A 22,859-nucleotide genomic window follows, 5' to 3' on the forward strand; every position below is an offset into this window, starting at 1 on the left:
CCGGTTAGAAATGTCAACGTCAATTTTGACACATTTGTAATTGTCGTGAAAAATCCTTTAAAATGAGCCCAAACATGATACGTTTAATTCCAATATTACTCGAGATATAAGCAACTTCCGGTTTGAAATGTCAATGACATTTTGACATATTTTTAATTTTTATAAAATGTCTTAATATTTATCACAAAAACAAAAAAATAAAAAAAAAATAAAAATTAAGGTTGCTATTTTAAAGGTTTTTTTAATAAAGAATACATCATAAAAGAACACCATGAAGTTATCCATTTGTCTATTATATGATAACTAACTTCAAATTTAAAATGTCAACTTCAATTTTGACATATTTGTAATCTTCATTAAAAATCCTTTAAAACGAGTACAAACACGACATATTTATCTCCAATATTAATGAAGTTATGGTCAACTTCCGGTTAGAAATGTTAACGTCAATTTTGACATATTTGTAATTGTCGTGAAAAATCCTTTAAAATAAGCCCAAACATGATACGTTTAATTCCAATATTACTCGAGATATAAGCAACTTCCGGTTTGAAATGTCAATGTCATTTTGACAAATTCTTAATTTTTATAAAATGTCTTAAAATTTAAAACAAAAACAAAAATGCAATAAAAAAGAATAAAAATTAAGGTTGGTATTAATATTTAAAAATTAAATTATCTTTATTGTTGCTAACTTCGGGTTTAACGTTTTTTATTCAACCTTTTTTGTTTATTGAGATAAGCGCGTCATGTTTGGACTCATTTTAAAGGTTTTTCAATAAAGACTACATCATGCAAGAACACCATGAAGTTGTCCATTTGTCTATTATATGATAACTAACTTCAAATTTAAAATGTCAACCTCAATTTTGACATATTTGTAATCTTCATTAAAAATCCTTTAAAATGAGTACAAACACGACATATCTATCTTCAATATTAATGAAGTTATGGTCAACTTCTGGTTAGAAATGTCAACGTCAATTTTGACACATTTGTAATTGTCGTGAAAAATCCTTTAAAATAAGCCCAAACATGATACGTTTAATTCCAATATTACTCGAGATATAAGCAACTTCCGGTTTGAAATGTCAATGTCAATTTGACATATTCTTAATTTTTATAAAATGTCTTAAAATTTATCACAAAAACAAAAACACAATAAAAAAAATTAAAAATTAAGGTTGGTATTAATATTTAAAAATTAAATTATCTTTATTGTTGCTAACTTCGGGTTTAACGTTTTTTATTCTAACTTTTTTGTTTTTTGAGATAAGTGCGTCATGTTTGTGCTCATTTTAAAGGTTTTTTAATGAAAATGACAAATACGTCAAAATTGACGTTGAAGTTTCAAACCGGAAGTGATTGTATTTCCATTAATATTAATGTTAGATATGTCGAGTTTGGACTCATTTTAAAGGATTTTTTATGAAGTTGACAAATATGTCAAAATTAAAAGTTGAAAGTTCGAACTTTTTGGTTTTTTGGGATAAATACGTCATGTTTGGACTCATTTTAAAGGTTTTTTAATAAAGAATACACCATGAAAGAACACCATGAAGTTGTCCATTTGTCTATTATATGATAACTAACTTCAGATTTAAAATGTCAACCTCAATTTTGACATATTTGTAATCTTCATTAAAAATCCTTTAAAATGAGTACAAACACGACATATTTATCTCCAGTATTAATGAAGTTATGGTCAACTTCCGGTTAGAAATGTCAACGTCAATTTTGACACATTTGTAATTGTCGTGAAAAATCCTTTAAAATGAGCCCAAACATGATACGTTTAATTCCAATATTACTCGAGATATAAGCAACTTCCGGTTTGAAATGTCAATGACATTTTGACATATTCTTAATTTTTATAAAATGTCTTAATATTTGTCACAAAAACAAAAAAATAAAAAATAATAAAAATTGAGGTTGCTATTTTAAAGGTTTTTTAATAAAGAATACATCATAAAAGAACACCATGAAGTTATCCATTTGTCTATTATATAATAACTAACTTCAAATTTAAAATGTCAACCTCAATTTTGACATATTTGTAATCTTCATTAAAAATCCTTTAAAACGAGTACAAACACGACATATTTATCTCCAGTATTAATGAAGTTGTGGTCAACTTCCGGTTAGAAATGTCAACGTCAATTTTGACACATTTGTAATTGTCGTGAAAAATCTTTTAAAATAAGCCCAAACATGATACGTTTAATTCCAATATTACTCGAGATGTAAGCAACTTCCGGTTTGAAATGTCAATGTCATTTTGACATATTCTTAATTTTTATAAAATGTCTTAAAATTTATCACAAAAACAAAAATACAATAAAAAAAATTAAAAATTAAGGTTGGTATTAATATTTAAAAATTAAATTGATATCTTTATTGTTGCTAACTTCGGGTTTAACGTTTTTTATTCAAACTTTTTTGTTTTTTGAGATAAGTGCGTCATGTTTGGACTCATTTTAAATGATTTTTAATGAAGATGACAAATATGCCAAAATTGACGTTGACGTTTAAAACCGGAAGTGATTGTATTTCCATTAATATTAATGTTAGATATGTCGAGTTTGGACTCATTTTAAAGGATTTTTTATGAAGTTGACAAATATGTCAAAATTAAAAGTTGAAAGTTCGAACTTATTGGTTTTTTGACATAAATGCGTCATGTTTGGACTCATTTTAAAGGTTTTTTAATAAAGAATACATCTTTAAAGAACACCATGAAGTTGTCCATTTGTCTATTATATGATAACTAACTTCAGATTTAAAACGTCAACCTCAATTTTGATATATTTGTAATCTTCATTAAAAATCCTTTAAAATGAGTACAAACACGACATATTTATCTCCAGTATTAATGAAGTTATGGTCAACTTCCGGTTAGAAATGTCAACGTCAATTTTGACACATTTGTAATTGTCGTGAAAAATCCTTTAAAATAAGCCCAAACATGATACGTTTAATTCCAATATTACTCGAGATATAAGCAACTTTCGGTTTGAAATGTCAATGTCATTTTGACATATTCTTAATTTTTATAAAATGTCTTAAAATTTATCACAAAAACAAAAATACAATAAAAAAAATTAAAAATTAAGGTTGGTATTAATATTTAAAAATTAAATTGCTATCTTTATTGTTGCTAACTTCGGGTTTAACGTTTTTTATTCAAACTTTTTTGTTTTTTGAGATAAGTGCGTCATGTTTGGACTCATTTTAAAGGATTTTTAATGAAGGTGACAAATATGCCAAAATTGACGTTGACGTTTCAAACCGGAAGTGATTGTATTTCCATTAATATTAATGTTAGATATGTCGAGTTTGGACTCATCTTAAAGGATTTTTTATGAAGTTGACAAATATGTCAAAATTAAAAGTTGAAAGTTCGAACTTTTTGATTTTTTGATATAAATGCGTCCTTTAAAATGAGTACAAACACGACATATTTATCTTTAATATTAATGAAGTTATGGTCAACTTCCGGTTAGAAATGGTTTTTTGAGATAAATGCGTCAAGTTTGGACTCACTTTAAAAGTATTTAAAGTTGACATTGACAACAGAAAGTTATTTAAAACCTAAAACTTTCTAGTTTGTCATGGTGTTTACCCATTTTGAATTAAATACAACCTTTAAATCCAATTAATTATGTGTTTTTCATTAAAAAAACTTAAATTCAACGTCAATTTTGACAAGCAACTGCAATATTTGGATCTTAATCACCATGGTAACCGAGTCAAGTTGGATAACCTTAAAATAACAATATTTTATTCTGATCTTTTTTATCAATTCTAACTTAATTTTTATTAATTTTAAAACAATTCGAATTCTTTGCGATTATCTCGCATTCACAACAAATTCGTTAATTGTAGTTAATTTAAATCAATTCTAATTAAGAGAAATAAATTAAAAATATCTTTTTTTGATTTAATCCACTTAGCTTGTTTATAATACCCTAGATAAACCAATTTTGAGTTAAATACAGCCTTTTAAACCAATTAAATAAAACTTTTTCCTTAAAAAAACTTAAATTCAATTTCAATTTTGACAACCACCTGCCATTTTGGATTTTAATCACCATGGTAACCAAGTCAAGTTGGATAACCTAACAATAATAAAATTATAACCGTTAATATTTCGCTTTATATTTTAATATTTTTTTAATTTTTATATTTTTGTATATTGCTTCTTAAGTGAAATACACTGTATAAAAAAAAAAACATAGAAATGTCAATTCTTCCAATGACGTCATAGCAAGGTCGCTCATAAATTGTATGTTTACTCAAGGGACCTTGAATCATATCTTCGTTATTTTTGGCGCAAAAGAGACGATTTATATCTCAAATTAAAGCCGATTTATTCTAGTTTACGATTGTGTTAATAAATATTAGGGTTTGATAATAAAAATTATGAGAAAATTGATAAAACTATACCTGAAGAAATAATAACTTTAATTTTGTTATAAATAATTATTTACCCATTTTTGATGCTCCTGTTCCAATTGGGTCACCTCAGCGTCTTCATCGAACGATTTATCCATCCCAAACCAAGCGGGGTCGATTAATTTAGGGGTTAATTTCGGAAATAACGGATAAGAAGACATTTTAACCTATAAATTTAAAAAAAAAAAAATAGGTTATGATTGATGAATATTATAAATTTATATCTTACCACAGGGCTAATTAAATTTTACTGTAATAATAATAATTTAATCACAAAACATTAATGTTCTGCGTTTTAGGTTATGTTGTGTCAAAAAATGACAGATCAAATTTAATCAATTTAATAAAAATTTTTTTAAACGATAAAATTTAATTCCCTCCAAAAAATTAATTAATATGATTATTAATTAAGTACTAAAACGATTTTTATTATAAATAATAATTAAATAACGAAATAAATTTTTAGGTTGGTACTAAATAAAAATTTCCCCCATGTCACATCAAAATCATAACAAAAATCGTTGCGTTCGCAAGAAAATCGTAATTTTCGTCTAAAAAAATTAAAAGAAAATCACAAAAATGGTTTTGGAGAGTACTATGATATGGTAAGATCGATTCGTATTAATTATCATCGATTTATTTACCAAATAAAGTTAATATTAGCATTTTTAACCAACATAACCTAAAAAATTTCGATGACATTGCAAGAAATCTCATTCTTTTAGCGTGGACAACAGCGATTATATGCGAAATGGGGATTTCTTACCGACGAGGCTCCAAGCGCAACAAGATGCTGTAAATCTCGTTTGCCATTCGAAAACTCGATCTAATCCAGAGAATAATGTGGGACTTCTCACCTTAGCAAAGTAAGATGTAAATTAAAAGGTAATTAAATCGATTAAAATCGATTATGTTTTAGTGTGGAGGTATTAGCCACATTAACAAGCGATGTTGGGAGGATTTTGTCGAAATTACACCAAGTACAACCAGATGGAAACATAAATCTCCACACTGGGATAAGAATTGCTCATGTATGACTTAATTTTAATCTTAAATTGATTTATAAAGTGAATTATTTTAGTTAGCTTTAAAGCACAGACAAGGAAAGAATCATAAAATGCGTATTGTAGCTTTTGTTGGAAGTCCGGTAGCTGCAGAAGAAAAAGAATTGGTTAAATTAGCTAAAAAATTAAAAAAAGAGAAAGTAAATGTTGATATAATTAGTTTTGGTGAGGATTCAATTAATAATGAGGTGTTAACTTCATTTATAAGTACTTTAAATGGAAAGGTAGGAAATGTAAGATTAAATAATAAATTAAAATAAGTTAACAATACATTAAAATAATTAATTGAATATTAGGATGGATCTGGGAGTCATTTAGTAACAGTTCCTCCAGGTCCCCATTTATCAGACGCTTTAATTTCGTCCCCGGTGATTCAAGGAGAGGATGGAACAGGCGCTTCTGGAGCCTGTGGCTTTGAATTTGGTGTTGATCCCAATGAAGATCCTGAATTAGCTTTGGCGCTTCGCGTTTCTATGGAGGAGCAGCGTCAAAGACAAGAAGAAGAGGCGCGTAAAGCTCGCGAAGCTTCCGCGGCCGATGGGACGGTTGAAACGGCCGCGATTAAAGAAGAACCGACCGAGGAGGCTTTGTTGGAGAAAGCTTTGGCGATGTCGATGGAACAAGGGGCTGTTAATCAACCGGCTGTTGATTTTGCAAATATGACGGAGGATGAGCAAATTGCTTTTGCAATGCAGATGTCGATGCAAGATGCTCGTAATTTTTTTTTGTTTTAATAATTTTAATAAAATTATTAATTAATTTTTTATTTTTTGTTAGAAGAAACTACCTCTGGTAGTAAAAAGGAGGAAGCTATGGATGTCGAGGGTGATGAGGATTATTCTGAGGTGATGAATGATCCGGCTTTTCTCCAAAGCGTTTTGGAAAATCTACCAGGGGTTGATCCACAATCGGAGACGATTCGACAAGCTGTTGGGAACTTGAAGGAGAAAAAGAAGGATGATAAGGATGAGAAGAAGAAGTAGATTAAAACTTTTTTGTCATAATTTTTTTAGGAGTTCATTTTTTTATTATTAATATAAATTTGTCAGGTATTCATGGTGTGTAACCTAAAGGAATAATTAATAAATAATGATAAAGCAGTTCAATTTGTTACATTTATTGAACATTTTTTTTTTAAGCGCTATTTTCTCATAATTTTTATTATCAAACCCGAATATTTAGTAGTACAATCATAAACTAGAATGTCTCGGCTTCAATTTAAGATATAAATCGTCTCTTTTGCGCCAAAAATAACGAAGATATGATCATTGAAAGTTTTTGTTGTTTTTAAAAAATCGATCATAACCTAACTTTGAACGTTTTTTTTAAATTCTCATAATTTTTATTATCAAACCCCAATATTTATTAACACAATCGCAAACTAGAACGAATCGGCTTCAATTTAAGATATAAATCGTCTCTTTTGCTCCAAAAATAACGAAGATATGATTATTGAAAGTTTTTGTTGTTTTTAAAAAATCGACCATAACCTAACTTTGAACGCTTTTTTTTTTAATTCTCATAATTTTTATTATGAAACCCCAATATTTATTAACACAATCATAAACTAGAATGACTCGGCTTCAATTTAAGATATAAATCGTCTCTTTTGCGCCAAAAATAACGAAGATATGATTATTGAAAGTTTTTGTTGTTTTTAAAAAATCGATTATAACCTAACTTTGAACGTTTTTTTTTAAATTCTCATAATTTTTATTATCAAACCCTAATATTTATTAACACAATCATAAACTAGAATCTCTCGGCTTTAATTTAAGATATAAATCGTCTCTTTTACGCAAAAAATAACGAAGATATGATTATTGAAACTTTTTGTTGTTTTTAACAAATCGATCATAACCTAACTTTGAACGTTTTTTTTAAATTCTCATAATTTTTATTATCAAACCCCAATATTTATTAACACAAACATAAACTAGAATGAATCGGCTTTAATTTAAGATATAAATCGTCTCTTTTGCGCCAAAAATAACGAAGATATGATTATTGAAAGTTTTTGTTGTTTTTAAAAAATCGATCATAACCTAACTTTGAACGTTTTTTTTTAAATTCTCATAATTTTTATTATGAAACCCCAATATTTATTAACACAATCGTAAACTAGAATGAATCGGCTTCAATTTAAGATATAAATCGCCTCTTTTGCTCCAAAAATAACGAAAATATGATTATTGAAAGTTTTTGTTGTTTTTAAAAAATCGATCATAACCTAATTTTGAACGTTTTTTTTTAAATTCTCATAATTTTTATTATCAAACCCCAATATTTATTAACACAATCATAAACTAGAATGAATCGGCTTCAATTTAAGATATAAATCGTCTGTTTTGCGCCAAAAATAACGAAGATATGATTATTGAAAGTTTTTGTTGTTTTTAAAAAATCGATCATAACCTAATTTTGAACGTTTTTTTTTAAATTCTCATAATTTTTATTATCAAACCCCAATATTTATTAACACAATCATAAACTAGAACGAATCGGCTTCAATTTAAGATATAAATCGTCTCTTTTGCTCCAAAAATAACGAAGATATGATTATTGAAAGTTTTTGTTGTTTTTAAAAAATCGACCATAACCTAACTTTGAACGCTTTTTTTTTAAATTCTCATAATTTTTATTATGAAACCCCAATATTTATTAACACAATCGTAAACTAGAATGAATCGGCTTTAATTTAAGATATAAATCGTCTCTTTTGCGCCAAAAATAACGAAGATATGTTTATTGGAAGTTTTTGTTGTTTTTAAAAAATCGATCATAACCTAACTTTGAAATTTTTTTTTAAATTCTCATAATTTTTATTATCAAACCCCAATATTTATTAACACAATCATAAACTAGAATGAATCGGCTTCAATTTAAGATATAAATCGTCTGTTTTGCGCCAAAAATAACGAAGATATGATTATTGAAAGTTTTTGTTGTTTTTAAAAAATCGATCATAAGTATCATAACCTAACTTTGAACGTTTTTTTTTAAATTCTCATAATTTTTATTATCAAACCCCAATATTTATTAACACAAACATAAACTAGAATGAATCGGCTTTAATTTAAGATATAAATCGTCTCTTTTGCGCCAAAAATAACGAAGATATGATTATTGAAAGTTTTTGTTGTTTTTAAAAAATCGATCATAACCTAACTTTGAACGTTTTTTTTTAAATTCTCATAATTTTTATTATGAAACCCCAATATTTATTAACACAATCGTAAACTAGAATGAATCGGCTTTAATTGAAGATATAAATCGTCTCTTTTGCGCCAAAAATAACGAAGATATGTTTATTGGAAGTTTTTGTTGTTTTTAAAAAATCGATCATAACCTAACTTTGAACTTTTTTTTTTAAATTCTCATAATTTTTATTATCAAACCCCAATATTTATTAACACAATCATAAACTAGAATGTTTCGGCTTCAATTTAAGATATAAATCGTCTCTTTTGCTCCAAAAATAACGAAGATATGATTATTAAAATTTTGTACTTTTAAAAAATCGATCATAACCTAACTTTGAACGTTTTTTTTTAATTCTCATAATTTTTATTATCAAACCCCAATATTTATTAACACAATCGAAAACTAGAATAAATCAGCTTTAATTTAAGATATAAATCGTCTCTTTTGCTCCAAAAATAACGAAGATATGATTATTGAAAGTTTTTGTTGTTTTTAAAAAATCGATCATAACCTAGCTTTGAACGTTTTTTTTTTAAATTCTCATAATTTTTATTATCAAACCCCAATATTTATTAACACAATCATAAACTAGAATGAATCGGCTTCAATTTAAGATATAAATCGTCTCTTTTGCTCCAAAAATAACGAAGATATGATTATTGAAAGTTTTTGATGTTTTTAAAAAATCGATCATAACCTAACTTTGAACGTTTTTTTTTAAATTCTCATAATTTTTATTATCAAACCCCAATATTTATTAACACAATCATAAACTAGAACGAATCGGCTTCAATTTAAGATATAAATGTATAAATCGTCTTTTTTGCGCCAAAAATAACGAAGATATGATTATTGAAAGTTTTTGTTGTTTTTAAAAAATCGATCATAACCTAGCTTTGAACGTTTTTTTTTTAAATTCTCATAATTTTTATTATGAAACCCCAATATTTATTAACACAATCGTAAACTAGAATGAATCGGCTTTAATTTAAGATATAAATCGTCTCTTTTGCGCCAAAAATAACGAAGATATGTTTATTGGAAGTTTTTGTTGTTTTTAAAAAATCGATCATAACCTAACTTTGAAATTTTTTTTTTAAATTCTCATAATTTTTATTATCAAACCCCAATATTTATTAACACAATCATAAACTAGAACGAATCGGCTTCAATTTAAGATATAAATCGTCTCTTTTGCGCCAAAAATAACGAAGATATGCTTCTTGAAAGTTTTTGTTGTTTTTAAAAAATCGATCATAACCTAATTTTGCAAGTTTTTTTTTAAACGCTATTTTATTATAATTTTCATAAATCTATCTTCATAAACAAAGAAATTATGATTTTTTAAATTAATTACTTTACAATCGATAAAAAAATTAATAATTTAATTTTTTTCTCAAAATTTTTTTATATAAACTTTTTAAACATTATACATGATTCGAAAGAAGACATCTTCAGCGTTAATTTGAGATATGAATCAATTCTCCATCTTCATAAATACAGAAGTTATGATTTTTTTAAGTTAACTACTTTTCAATTGATATAAAATTATTTAATAAAAATTATTAATCTTTTTCTCAAAATTTTTTTATATAAACGTTTTAAACATTATACATGTTTCGAAAGAAGACATCTTCAGCTTTAATTTGAGATATAAATCAATTCTCCATTTTCATAAGTAAAGAAGTTATGATTTTTTTTTATTAACCATTTTTCAATCGATGTAAAGTTATCTAATAAAAATTATTAATTTTTTTCTAAAATTTTTTTATATAAACTTTTTAAACATTATACATGTTTCGAAAGAAGACATCTTCAGCTTTAATTTAAGATAAGAATCAATCCTCCATCTTCATAAATACAGAAGTTATGATTTTTTTAAATTAACTACTTTTCAATTGATATAAAATTATATAATTAAAATTATTAATCTTTTTCTCAAAATTTTTTTATATAAAGTTTTTAAACATTATACGTGTTTCGAAAGAAGACATATTCAGCTTTAATTTGAGATATAAATCAATTCTCCATCTTCATAAATAAAGGAGTTATGATTTTTTAAAATTAACCATTTTTCAATCGATGTAAAGTTATTATTAGATTTTTTCTCAAAATTTTTTTATATAAACATTTTAAACATTATACATGTTTCGAAAGAAGACATCTTCAGCTTTAATTTGAGATATAAATCAATTCTCCATCTTCATAAATAAAGAAGTTATGATTATTTAAAATTAACCATTTTTCAATCGATGTAAAGTTATTTAATAAAAATTATTAATCTTTTTCTCAAAATTTTTTTATATAAACATTTTAAACATTATACATGTTTCGAAAGAAGACATCTTCAGCTTTAATTTAAGAGATGAATTAATTCTCCATCTTCATAAATAAAGAAGTTTTGATTTTTTTTAAATTAATCATTTTTCAATCGATGTAAAGTTACCTAATACAAATTATATATTAATATTTTTCTCAAAATTTTTTATATAAACTTTTTAAACATTATACCTGTTTCGAAAGAAGACATCTGCAGCTTTAATTTGAGATATGAATTAATTCTCCATCTTCATAAATACAGAAGTTACGATTTTTTTAAATTAACCATTTGTCAATCGATGTAAAGTTGTCTAATAAAAATTATTAATCTTTTTCTCAAAATTTTTTATATAAACGTTTTAAACATTATACATGATTCGAAAGAAGACATCTTCAGCTTTAATTTGAGATATAAATCAATTCTCCATCTTCATAAGTAAAGAAGTTATGATTTTTTTTAAAATTAACCATTTTTCAATCGATGTAAAGTTATCTAATAAAAATTATTAACCTTTTTTTAAGAATTTTTTTATATAAACTTTTTAAACATTATACTTGTTTCGAAAGAAGGCATCTTCAGCTTTAATTTGAGATATGAATCAATTCTCCATCTTCATAAATACAGAAGTTATGATTTTTTTAAATTAACTACTTTTCAATTGATATAAAATTATTTAATTAAAATTATTAATCTCTTTCTCAAAATTTTTTTATAAACATTTTGAACATTATACATGTTTCGAAAGAAGACATCTTTAATTTAAGATATAAATCAATTCTCCATCTTTATAAGTAAAGAAATTATGATTTCTGTAAAATTAACCATTTGTAAATCGATGTAAAGTTATCTAATAAAAATTATTAATCATTTTCTCAAAATTTTTTTATATAAACTTTTTAAACATTATACATGTTTCGAAAGAAGACCTCTTCAGCTGTAATTTGAGGTATGAATCAATCCTCCATCTTCATAAATAAAGAAGTTATGATTTTTTTTTAAATTAACCATTTGTCAATCGATGTAAAGTTATCTAATAAAAATTATTAACCTTTTTCTCAAAATTTTTTTATATAAACTTTTTAAACATTATACATGTTTCGAAAGAAGACATCTTCAGCTTTAATTTAAGATAAGAATCAATCCTCCATCTTCATAAACACAGAAGTTATGATTTTTTTAAATTAACTACTTTTCAATTGACATAAAATTATATAATTAAAATTATTAATCTTTTTCTCAAAATTTTTTTATATAAACTTTTTAAACATTATAGACGTTTCGAAAGAAGACATCTTCAGCTTTAATTTGAGATATAAATCAATTCTCCATCTTCATAAATACAGAAGTTCTGATTTTTTTAAATTAACCATTTTTCAATCGATGTAAAGTTATTTAATAAAAATTATTAATCTTTTTCTCAAAATTCTTTTATATAAACGTTTTAAGCATTATACATGTTTCGAAAGAAGACATCTTCAGCTTTAATTTAAGATAAGAATCAATCCTCCATCTTCATAAATACAGAAGTTATGATTTTTTTAAATTAACTACTTTTCAATTAATATAAAATTATTTAATTAAAATTATTAATTTTTTTCTAAAATTTTTTTTATATTAACGTTTTAAACATTATACATGTTTCGAAAGAAGACATCTTCAGCTTTAATTTGAGATATGAATCAATTCTCCATCTTCATAAATACAGAAGTTATGATTTTTTTAAATTAACCATTTGTCAATCGATGTAAAGTTATTTAATAAAAATTATTAATCTTTTTCTCAAAATTTTTTTATATAAACATTTTAAACATTATGCATGTTTCGAAAGAAGACATTTTCAGCTTTAATTTGAGATATGAATCAATTCTCCATCTTCATAACTAAAGAAGTTACGATTTTTTTAAATTAACCATATTTAACCTGTCAAAAGAATGTCATCATACTTTTTAATTTTTCTCAAAATTTTTATAATCCAACCTATATGTTATTATATATCATTGAAAAGTAGAGAGTTGAGGCTTTAATTTGATATAAAAATCATTAATTAATATCCATAAATAACGCCACAGCGATTTTTCGAATTTCTTTCATTTTTATTCCAAATTAGATTATGACCAAAATTACTTATTTATTACTTATCTCAATATTTTTATAATCCAACCTATATGTTATTATATATCATTGAAAACTAGAGAGTTGAGGCTTTAATTTGAGATATAAATTAATTCTCCATCTTCATAAATAAAGAAGTTATGATTTTTATTTAATTAACCATTTTTCAATCGATGTAAAGTTATCTAATTAATTTTTTTCTCAAATTTCTTTTATATAAACGTATTAATAATTATACATGTTTCGAAAGAAGACATCTTCAGCTGTAATTTGAGATATAAATCAATTCTCCATCTTTATAAATAAAGAAGTTACGATTTTTTTTAAATTAACCACTTTTCAAGCGATGTAAATTAATTTTTTTCTCAAAATTTTTTTATATAAACGTTTTAATAATTATACATGTTTCGAAAGAAGACATCTTCAGCTTTAATTTGAGATATAAATCAATTCTCCATCTTTATACATAAAGAAATTACGATTTTTTTTAAATTAACTACTTTTCAAGCGATGTAAATAAATTTTTTTCTCAAAATTTTTTTATATAAACGTTTTAATAATTATACATGTTTCGAAAGAAGACATCTTCAGCTTTAATTTGAGATATAAATCAATTCTCCATCATTATAAATAAAGAAGTTACGATTTTTTTTAAATTAACTACTTTTCAAGCGATGTAAATAAATTTTTTTCTCAAAATTTTTTTATATAAACGTTTTAATAATTATACATGTTTCGAAAGAAGACATCTTCAGCTTTAATTTAAGATATAAATCAATCCTCCATCTTTATAAATAAAGAAGTTATGATTTTTTTAAATTAACTACTTTTCAATTGACATAAAATTATTAATCTTTTTCTCAAAATTTTTTTATATAAACTTTTTAAACATTATACATGTTTCGAAAGAAGACATCTTCACCTTTAATTTGAGATATGAATCAATTCTCCATCTTCATAAATACAGAAGTTATGATTTTTTTAAATTAACTACTTTTCAATTGATATAAAATTATTTAATTAAAATTATTAATCCTTTTCTCAAAATTTTTTTATATAAACGTTTTAAACATTATACATGTTTCGGAAGAAGACATCTTCAGCTGTAATTTGAGATATGAATCAATCCTCCATCTTCATAAATAAAGAAGTTACGATTTTTTCTAAATTAACCACTTTTCAAGCGATGTGAATTAATTTTTTTCTCAAAATTTTTTTATATAAACGTTTTAATAATTATACATGTTTCGAAAGAAGACATCTTCAGCTTTAATTTGAGATATAAATCAATTCTCCATCTTTATAAATAAAGAAGTTACGATTTTTTTTAAATTAACCACTTTTCAAGCGATGTAAATTAATTTTTTTTTTCAAAATTTTTTATATAAACGTATTAATAATTATACATGTTTTGAAAGAAGACATCTTCAGCTTTAATTTGAGATATAAATCAATTCTCCATCTTCATAAATAAAGGAGTTATGATTTTTTAAAATTAACCATTTTTCAATCGATGTAAAGTAATTATTAGGTTTTTTCTCAAATTTTTTTTATATAAACATTTAAAACATTATACATGTTTCGAAAGAAGACATATTCAGCTTTAATCTAACATATGAATTAATTCTCCATCTTCATAAATACAGAAGTTATGAATTTTTTAAATTAACTACTTTTCAAGTAATATAAAATTATTTAATTAAAATTATTAATGTTTTTCTCAAAATTTTTTTATATAAACGTATTAATAATTATACATGTTTTGAAAGAAGACATCTTCAGCTTTAATTTGAGGTATGAATCAATTCTCTATCTTCGTAAGTAAAGAAGTTATGATTTTTTTTTAAATTAATCATTTTTCAATCGATGTAAACTTAGCTAATACAAATTATATATTAATGTTTTTCTCAAAATTTTTTTATATAAACGTTTTAATAATTATACATGTTTCGAACGAAGACATCTTCAGCTTTAGTTTGAGATACAAATCAATTCTTCATCTTCATAAAGAAAGAAGTTATGATTTCTCTCGTAAGTCACGTTCTTTTTGGGTACGAAGTATTCTTCAAATATCTTTTTTAATATTAATTTAACTTTTCATACACTTACTTACCATTAGCAACCATTCAACCACTACTGACTACAGAGCCAATTGAGTTGACTACATCTCTATCTACTACAATGGCTCTCTTTCGTTTGTGACTTGTAGAGCATTTAAATGGAAATAAGGGGATGTATTTCCTTTGGCCTGCTGATATAATTGATGGCACCAAGTCAGCACTCTCTCGGATCTGCCATGCTCCATCCTGAGTACTTGCCCTAGTTATCGTAGGTGTTTTGCTTTTATAAAACGTACTATATCCTGGCCCCCATCATACTATCCAGCTCTTCCTCCTTTCTTCTTTCTGTGCCATCACGTTTTAGCCGTATAGGTCTTATTAGCATTTTATGTATTCTAAACTTGGTCTTTCTGCTGACGATTTTTGAGCATACAAGACTTTTATTGGCATAGTTGCAGTAATTGAGTTAATCTTGGCATAGTTGATTTCTCGTTGAAGTAAAATATCATTTGAAATCGATTATTTTAACAATACTTTTCGATATATCCACTAGGTGGCGCCGTATAGTGATACAAAAACGAATATTTTTGACATTATCTCAATAATTATTGATCGTATCAAATCTTTTATAAACAAAATTTGTTTAGAATCAAATTACAAACAATTTTTGTTAATAAAATTTTCTAAAATAACATAATGTTAATTTCCCTCTGAATAGTATAGCTTAAAACGTTTTAATTTTATTCCTTGAACTTAATAAATATTCAATTGTATAATAATTTGAACTGTAGAACTCTCAGGTGATTTTACTTTACTCATTATGTTAATCAAACCCATTCAATTAACAATTAACATCCGAGTTTGTTTACCTACCTTTTAAGATTGACTCATATTCTACGAGAAACTACGTCTCATTAACACAAATCTCTCCTATTCTTTCAATCAACAATAATAAAAGCATAAAAGACGAATTGGCATTGAGTAAGGTCAATAACTGGTCAACCTTAACAATCCCCATCTTGTTATTCCCGAGTATGTAATAAATAAATTAATCAGTTAGATAAAATGTTATTATTTAAGGTAAAAATACGATGTAAGAGATTGCTTATTATTATTTAAAACAACATAAAGAAACGTGAATGGGTAATAAAAAAGTGTATTTGTAAACAATTTTTTTTAAACAACGTTGGATGTTGCAAATTTTTTCTCGATTACGTTGGTCTATTACGATTTTTTTGCGCGCATTTTATGAAAATGAACGCATTTTGAGTTACCCTCTTGTACCTGTGGCATTTGCGAGAGGTAAATGCAATGAAAACAAGCGTTTTCATCATAAAAAGGAATTACGATCAATACTCTTTTGAATTATGCATGGGATTTAATAATTAAAAAGGAATAGGTGAGACAAAAACGATTGAGAGTTAATGTTAATTAATTTAACCAGAATTTGTTTTGATTTTTTGATGATTAATGTGAGTCATTAACGTTATCTGCGAAGGTCGCAAATATTTTGTGGCACAATTAACATAACAAAAACATTCTTGTTTTTGCATTTCTAAGTTAGTGGGAATTTTGTATTTTCTTAATTAATTTATGGAAATTTTCTATTTATAATAATTATCGTTGTATACAGTGTTCGCCAAAAACAAGAAATTTTAATAATATTAATCATATCATGACTCTTAAAAATAGAGATAATATGATTTTTTTTTAATTTTGTATTATTATTATTTTATAAATTTTTTGTGGAAATTTCAATAATATTATATTATTTCTTTTGTATCATATCATAAACTAGAATCTTTAAGCTATAATTTAACATACATATCATATCGTGATTCTTAATAATACAGATGATATGATTTTTTGAAAACTTCGTATTCTTTATCATTTATAAATATTACAATTTCTTGCATAACAATTCATTCCTGAAAATTTTATTAATATTATCTCATAGTTTTTATATCATATCATAAACTACAATCTTTAAGCTTCAATTTAACATTCATATCATATCGTGATTATCAAAAACATAGAAGATATGATTTTTTGAAAATTTCGTATTATTATTGATTTATAATTGACAATTTCTTCTTTAACAAGTTATTTCTCGAAATATCATTAACATTACCTAACAGTTTTAATATCATATCATAAACTGCAATCTTTAAGCTTCAATTTAACATACAAATCATATCATGATTCTTAAAAATACAGATGATATGATTTTTTGAAAACTTCGTATTCTTTAACATATATAAATATTACAATTTCTTCCTTAACACTTTATTCCAGGAAATTTCATTAATATTATATCATAGTTTTTATATCATATCATAAACTACAATTTTTAAGCTTCAGTTTAACATACATATCATATCATGATTCTTAATTATACAGATGATATGATTTTTTGAAAGTTTTGTATTCTTTATCATTTATGAATATGACAATTTCGTCTTTAACAATTTATTCCTGGAAATTTCATTGATATTATCTCATAGTTTTTATATCATATCATATACTACCATCTTTAAGCTTCAATTTAACATACATATCATATCGTTATTCTCAAAAATATAGAAGATATGATTTTTTGAAAATTTCGTATTATTATTGATTTATAATTGACAATTTCTTCTTTAACAAGTTATTTTTCGAAATTTCATTAACATTACCTAACAATTTTCATATCATATCATAAACTGCAATCTTTAAGCTTCAATTTAACATACAAATCATATCATGATTCTTAAAAATACAGATGATATGATTTTTTGAGGATTTCGTATTCTGTTTAATGTACAAATTTGACAACATTATCTTTAACACTTTATTCCTGGAAATTTCATTAATATTATATCATAGTTTTTATATCATATCATAAACTACAATCTTTAAGGTTCAGTTTAACATACATATCATATCGTGATTCTTAATAATACAGATGATATGATTTTTTGAAAATTTCGTATTCTTTATCATTTATGAATATAACAATTTCATCTCTAACAATTTATTCCTGGAAATTTCATTGATATTATCTCATAGTTTTTATATCATATCATATACTACAATCTTTAAGCTTCAATTCAACATACATATCATATCGTGATTATCAAAAACATAGAAGATATGATTTTTTGAAAATATCGTATTATTATTGATTTATAATTGACAATTTCTCCTTTAACAAGTTATTTCTCGAAATTTCATTAACATTACCTAACAGTTTTAATATCATATCATAAACTGCAATCTTTAAACTTCAATTTAACATACAAAACATATCATGATTCTTAAAAATACAGATGATATGATTTTTTGAAAATTTCGTATTATTATTGATTTATAATTGACAATTTCTTCTTTAACAAGTTATTTTTCGAAATTTCATTAACATTACCTAACAATTTTAATATCATATCATAAACTGCAATCTTTAAGCTTCAATTTAACATACAAATCATATCATGATTCTTAAAAATACAGATGATATGATTTTTTGAAAATTTCGTATTATTATTGATTTATAATTGACAATTTCTTCTTTAACAAGTTATTTCTCGAAATTTCATTAACATTACCTAACAGTTTTAATATCATATCATAAACTGCAATCTTTAAACTTCAATTTAACATACAAATCATATCATGATTCTTAAAAATACAGATGATATGATTTTTTGAAAACTTCGTATTCTTTATCATATATAAATATTACAATTTCCTCCTTAACACTTTATTCCTGGAAATTTCATTAATATTATATCATAGTTTTTATATCATATCATAAACTACAATCTTTAAGCTTCAGTTTAACATACATATAATATTATGATTCTTAATTATACAGATGATATGATTTTTTGAAAATTTCGTATTCGTTATCATTTATGAATATGACAATTTCGTCTTTAACAATTTATTCCTGGAAATTTCATTGATATTATCTCATAGTTTTTATATCATATCATATACTACAATCTTTCAGCTACAAATTTAACATACATATCATATCGTTATTCTCAAAAATATAGAAGATATGATTTTTTGAAAATTTCAAATTATTTTTGATTTGTAATTGACAATTTCTTCTTTAATAATTTTTTCCTGGAAATTTCATCAATATTATCTCATAGTTTTTATATCATATCATAAATTACAATCTTTAAGCTTCAATTTAACATAGAAATCATATCACGATTCTTAAAAATACAGATGATATGATTTTTTGAGGATTTCGTATTCTGTTTAATGTATAAATTTGACAACATTATCTTTAACACTTTATTCCTGGAAATTTCATTAATATTATCTCATAGTTTTTATATCACATCATAAACTACAATCTTTAAGCTTCAGTTTAACATACATATCATATCATGATTCTTAATAATACAGATGATATGATTTTTTAAAAATTTCGTATTCTTTATCATTTATGCATATGACAATTTCGTCTTTAACAATTTATTCCTGGAAATTTCATTGATATTATCTCATAGTTTTTATATCATATCATATACTATAATCTTTAAGTTTCAATTTAACATAGATATCATATCGTTATTCTCAAAAATATAGAAGATATGATTTATTGAAAATTTGAAATTATTTTTGATTTATAATTGACAATTTCTTCTTTAATAATTTTTTCCTGGAAATTTCATTAATATTATCTCATAGTTTTTATATCATATCATAAACTACAATCTTTAAGCTTCAATTTAACATACAAATCATATCATGATTCTTAAAAATGCATATATGGTTTTTTTGAAAATTTTGTACTCCTTTTGATTTATAAATATGAGAATTTCTTCTTCAACAATTTATTTCTGGAAATTTCATTAATATTATCTTATGGTTTTAATATCATATCATAAACTACAATCTTTAAGCTTCAATTTAACATACATATCATATCATGATTCTTAAAAATGCAGCTGATATGATTTTTTGAAAATTTCGTACTCTTTTTTATTTACACTTAAGACAATTTCTTCTTCAACAATTTATTCCTGGAAATTTCATTAATATTATCTTATGGTTTTAATATCATATCATAAACTACAATCTTTAAGCTTCAATTTAACATACATATCATATCACGATTCTTAAAAATGCAGATGATATGGTTTTTTGAAAATTTCATATTCTCTTAGATTTATAAATATGAAAATTTCTTCTTTAACAATTTATTCCTGGAAATTTCATTAATATTACCTAATAGTTTTTATATCATATCATAAACTACAATTTTTAAGCTTCAATTTAACATATAAATCATATCATGATTCTTAAAAATGCAGCTGATATGATTTTTTGAAAATTTCGTACTCTTTTTTATTTATACTTAAGACAATTTCTTCTTCAACAATTTATTCCTGGAAATTTCATTAATATTATCTTATGGTTTTAATATCATATCATAAACTACAATCTTTAAGCTTCAATTTAACATATATATCATATCACGATTCTTAAAAATATAGATGATATGGTTTTTTGAAAATTTCATATTCTCTTAGATTTATAAATATGAGAATTTCTTCTTTAACAATTTATTCCTGGAAATTTCATTAATATTACCTAATAGTTTTTATATCATATCATAAACTACAATCTTTAAGCTTTAATTTATTATACATATCATATCGTTATTCTCAAAAATATAGCAGATATGATTTTTTGAAAATTTCGTGTTATTTTTGATTTTTCTTTAATAATTATTTTCCTGGATGTTTCAATAATATTACCTAACAGTTTTAATATAATATCATAAACTTGAAGCTTTAAGCTTCAATTTAGCATACAAATTATATCATGATTCTTAAAAGTGCAGATGATATGGTTTTTTGAATGTTCGTACTTTTTTCTTCAACAATTTATTCCTGGAAATTTCATTAATATTATCTTATGGTTTTTATATCATATCATAAACTATCATTTTTAAGCTTCAATCTAACATACATATCATATGCTGATTCGTAGAAATACAAATGACATGATTTTTTGAAAATTCGCGATATTACAAATTACAAATTGGCTGGAAATTTCAATACTATTATGTTATAGTTTCTATATCATATCATAAAATACAATCTTTAAGCTTCAATTTAACATATAAATCATATCATGATTCTTAAAAATGCAGCTGATATGATTTTTTGAGGATTTCGTATTCTATTTAGTGTATAAATTTGACAACATTATCTTTAACACTTTATTTCTGGAAATTTCATTAATATTATATCATAGTTTTTATATCATATCATAAACTACAATATTTAAGCTTCAATTTAACATACATATCATATCATGATTCCTAATAATACAGATGATATGATTTTTTGAAAATTTCGTATTCTTTATCATTTATGAATATGACAATTTCGTCTTTAACAATTTATTCCTGGAAACTTCATTGATATTATCTCATAGTTTTTGTATCATATCATAAATTACAATCTTTAAGCTTCCATTTAACATACATATCATATCGTAGTTCTCAAAAACATAGAAGATATGATTTTTTGAAAATCTCGTGTTATTTTTGATTTAAAATTGACAATTTCTTCTTTAATAATTTTTTCCTGGAATTTTCATCAATATTATCTCATAGTTTTTATATCATATCATAAATTACAATCTTTAAGCTTCAATTTAACATACAAATCATATCATGATTCTTAAAAACGCAGATGATGTGATTTTTTGAAAATTTCGTATTCTGTTTAATGTATAAATTTGATAATTTTGTCTTTAACACTTTATTCCTGGAAATTTCATTAATATTATATCATAGTTTTTATATCATATCATAAACTACAATCCTTAAGCTCCAATTTAACACAGATATCATATGCTGATTCGTAGAAATACAAATATGATTTTTTGAAAATTCGCGATATTACTAATAACAAATTTGCTGGAAATTTTAGTAATATTATGTTATACTTTTTATATCATATCATAAACTAGAATCCTTAAGCTCCAATTTAACATAGATATCATATGCTGATTCGTAGAAATACAGATGATATGATTTTTTGAAAATTCGTATTAATTTTGATTTATAAATTAGACAATTACTTCTTTAACATTTTTTTCCTGGAAATTTCAATGATATAATCTAATACTTTTTATATCATATCATAAACTGCAATCTTTAAGCTTCAATTTAACATACATATCATATCGTGATTCTTAAAATTGCAGATAATATGGTTTTTTGAAAATATCGTATTCTTCATGATATATAAATTTGACAATTTCTTCTTCAACAATTTATTCTTGGAAATTTCATTAATATTATCTCATAGTTTTTATATCATATCATAGACTACAATCTTTAAGCTTTAATTTAACATACATATCATATCATGATTCTCAAAATTATAGTGGATATGATTTTTTTAAGTGTAGTATTATTTTTGACAATTACTTCTTTAATAATTTTTTCATGGATATTTCAATAATATTACCTATCAGTTTTCATCTATTATCATAAACTATAGTCTTTAAGCTTCAATTTAACATACAAATCATATCGTGATTCTTAAAAACATAGATGATATGGTTTTTTGAAAATTTCATATTCTTTATGATTTATAAATTTGACAATTTTTTTTTAATAAT

General features: G+C 24.0%; 2 protein-coding genes across 5 annotated transcripts in view; one reads left to right on the top strand and one right to left on the bottom strand.

The window, feature by feature from the left end:
• Window positions 1–4,789, bottom strand: part of LOC111418302 (anaphase-promoting complex subunit 15-like) — a 7,585-nt gene extending 2,796 nt beyond the window's left edge. The window contains exons 1-2 of the mRNA XM_023050810.2: window positions 4,685–4,789; window positions 4,491–4,622 (exon numbers count right to left, since the gene is read on the bottom strand). Of these exons, the coding sequence (XP_022906578.1) occupies window positions 4,491–4,616 (126 nt within the window). The 5' untranslated portion in view covers window positions 4,617–4,622; window positions 4,685–4,789. The remainder of the gene's footprint in view (window positions 1–4,490; window positions 4,623–4,684) is intronic.
• Window positions 4,790–4,946: 157 nt separating this feature from the next.
• LOC111418304 (regulatory particle non-ATPase 10) lies at window positions 4,947–6,625 on the top strand. Of its 4 annotated transcripts, none has more exons than XM_023050815.2 (6): window positions 4,947–5,060; window positions 5,181–5,321; window positions 5,375–5,486; window positions 5,537–5,743; window positions 5,816–6,233; window positions 6,300–6,625. In XM_023050815.2, the coding sequence occupies exons 1-6, from the start codon at window positions 5,035–5,037 to the stop codon at window positions 6,500–6,502; spliced, it is 1,107 nt and encodes a 368-aa protein (XP_022906583.1). In that variant the 5' UTR covers window positions 4,947–5,034; the 3' UTR covers window positions 6,503–6,625. The 4 variants fall into 4 exon arrangements, with proteins under 4 accessions (XP_022906583.1, XP_022906580.1, XP_022906581.1 ...); XM_023050812.2 differs by having other exon boundaries at window positions 4,948–5,060; window positions 5,537–5,752; window positions 6,297–6,625; XM_023050813.2 differs by having other exon boundaries at window positions 4,948–5,060; window positions 5,537–5,752.
• The last annotated feature ends 16,234 nt before the right edge of the window (window positions 6,626–22,859 follow it).

This window comes from Onthophagus taurus, chromosome 10 (genome assembly GCF_036711975.1).
Source record: "Onthophagus taurus isolate NC chromosome 10, IU_Otau_3.0, whole genome shotgun sequence".
In the NCBI taxonomy this organism is placed as follows: domain Eukaryota; kingdom Metazoa; phylum Arthropoda; class Insecta; order Coleoptera; family Scarabaeidae; genus Onthophagus; species Onthophagus taurus.

Bases quoted from the DNA above. Each gene is read 5' to 3' on its own strand.
- LOC111418304 (XM_023050812.2), top strand. From the start codon at position 5,035: ATGGTTTTGGAGAGTACTATGATATG. The intron at 5,061-5,180 runs GTAAGATCGATT...TCATTCTTTTAG, and splicing joins TTGGAGAGTACTATGATATG to CGTGGACAACAGCGATTATA. The intron at 5,487-5,536 runs GTATGACTTAAT...GAATTATTTTAG, and splicing joins CTGGGATAAGAATTGCTCAT to TTAGCTTTAAAGCACAGACA.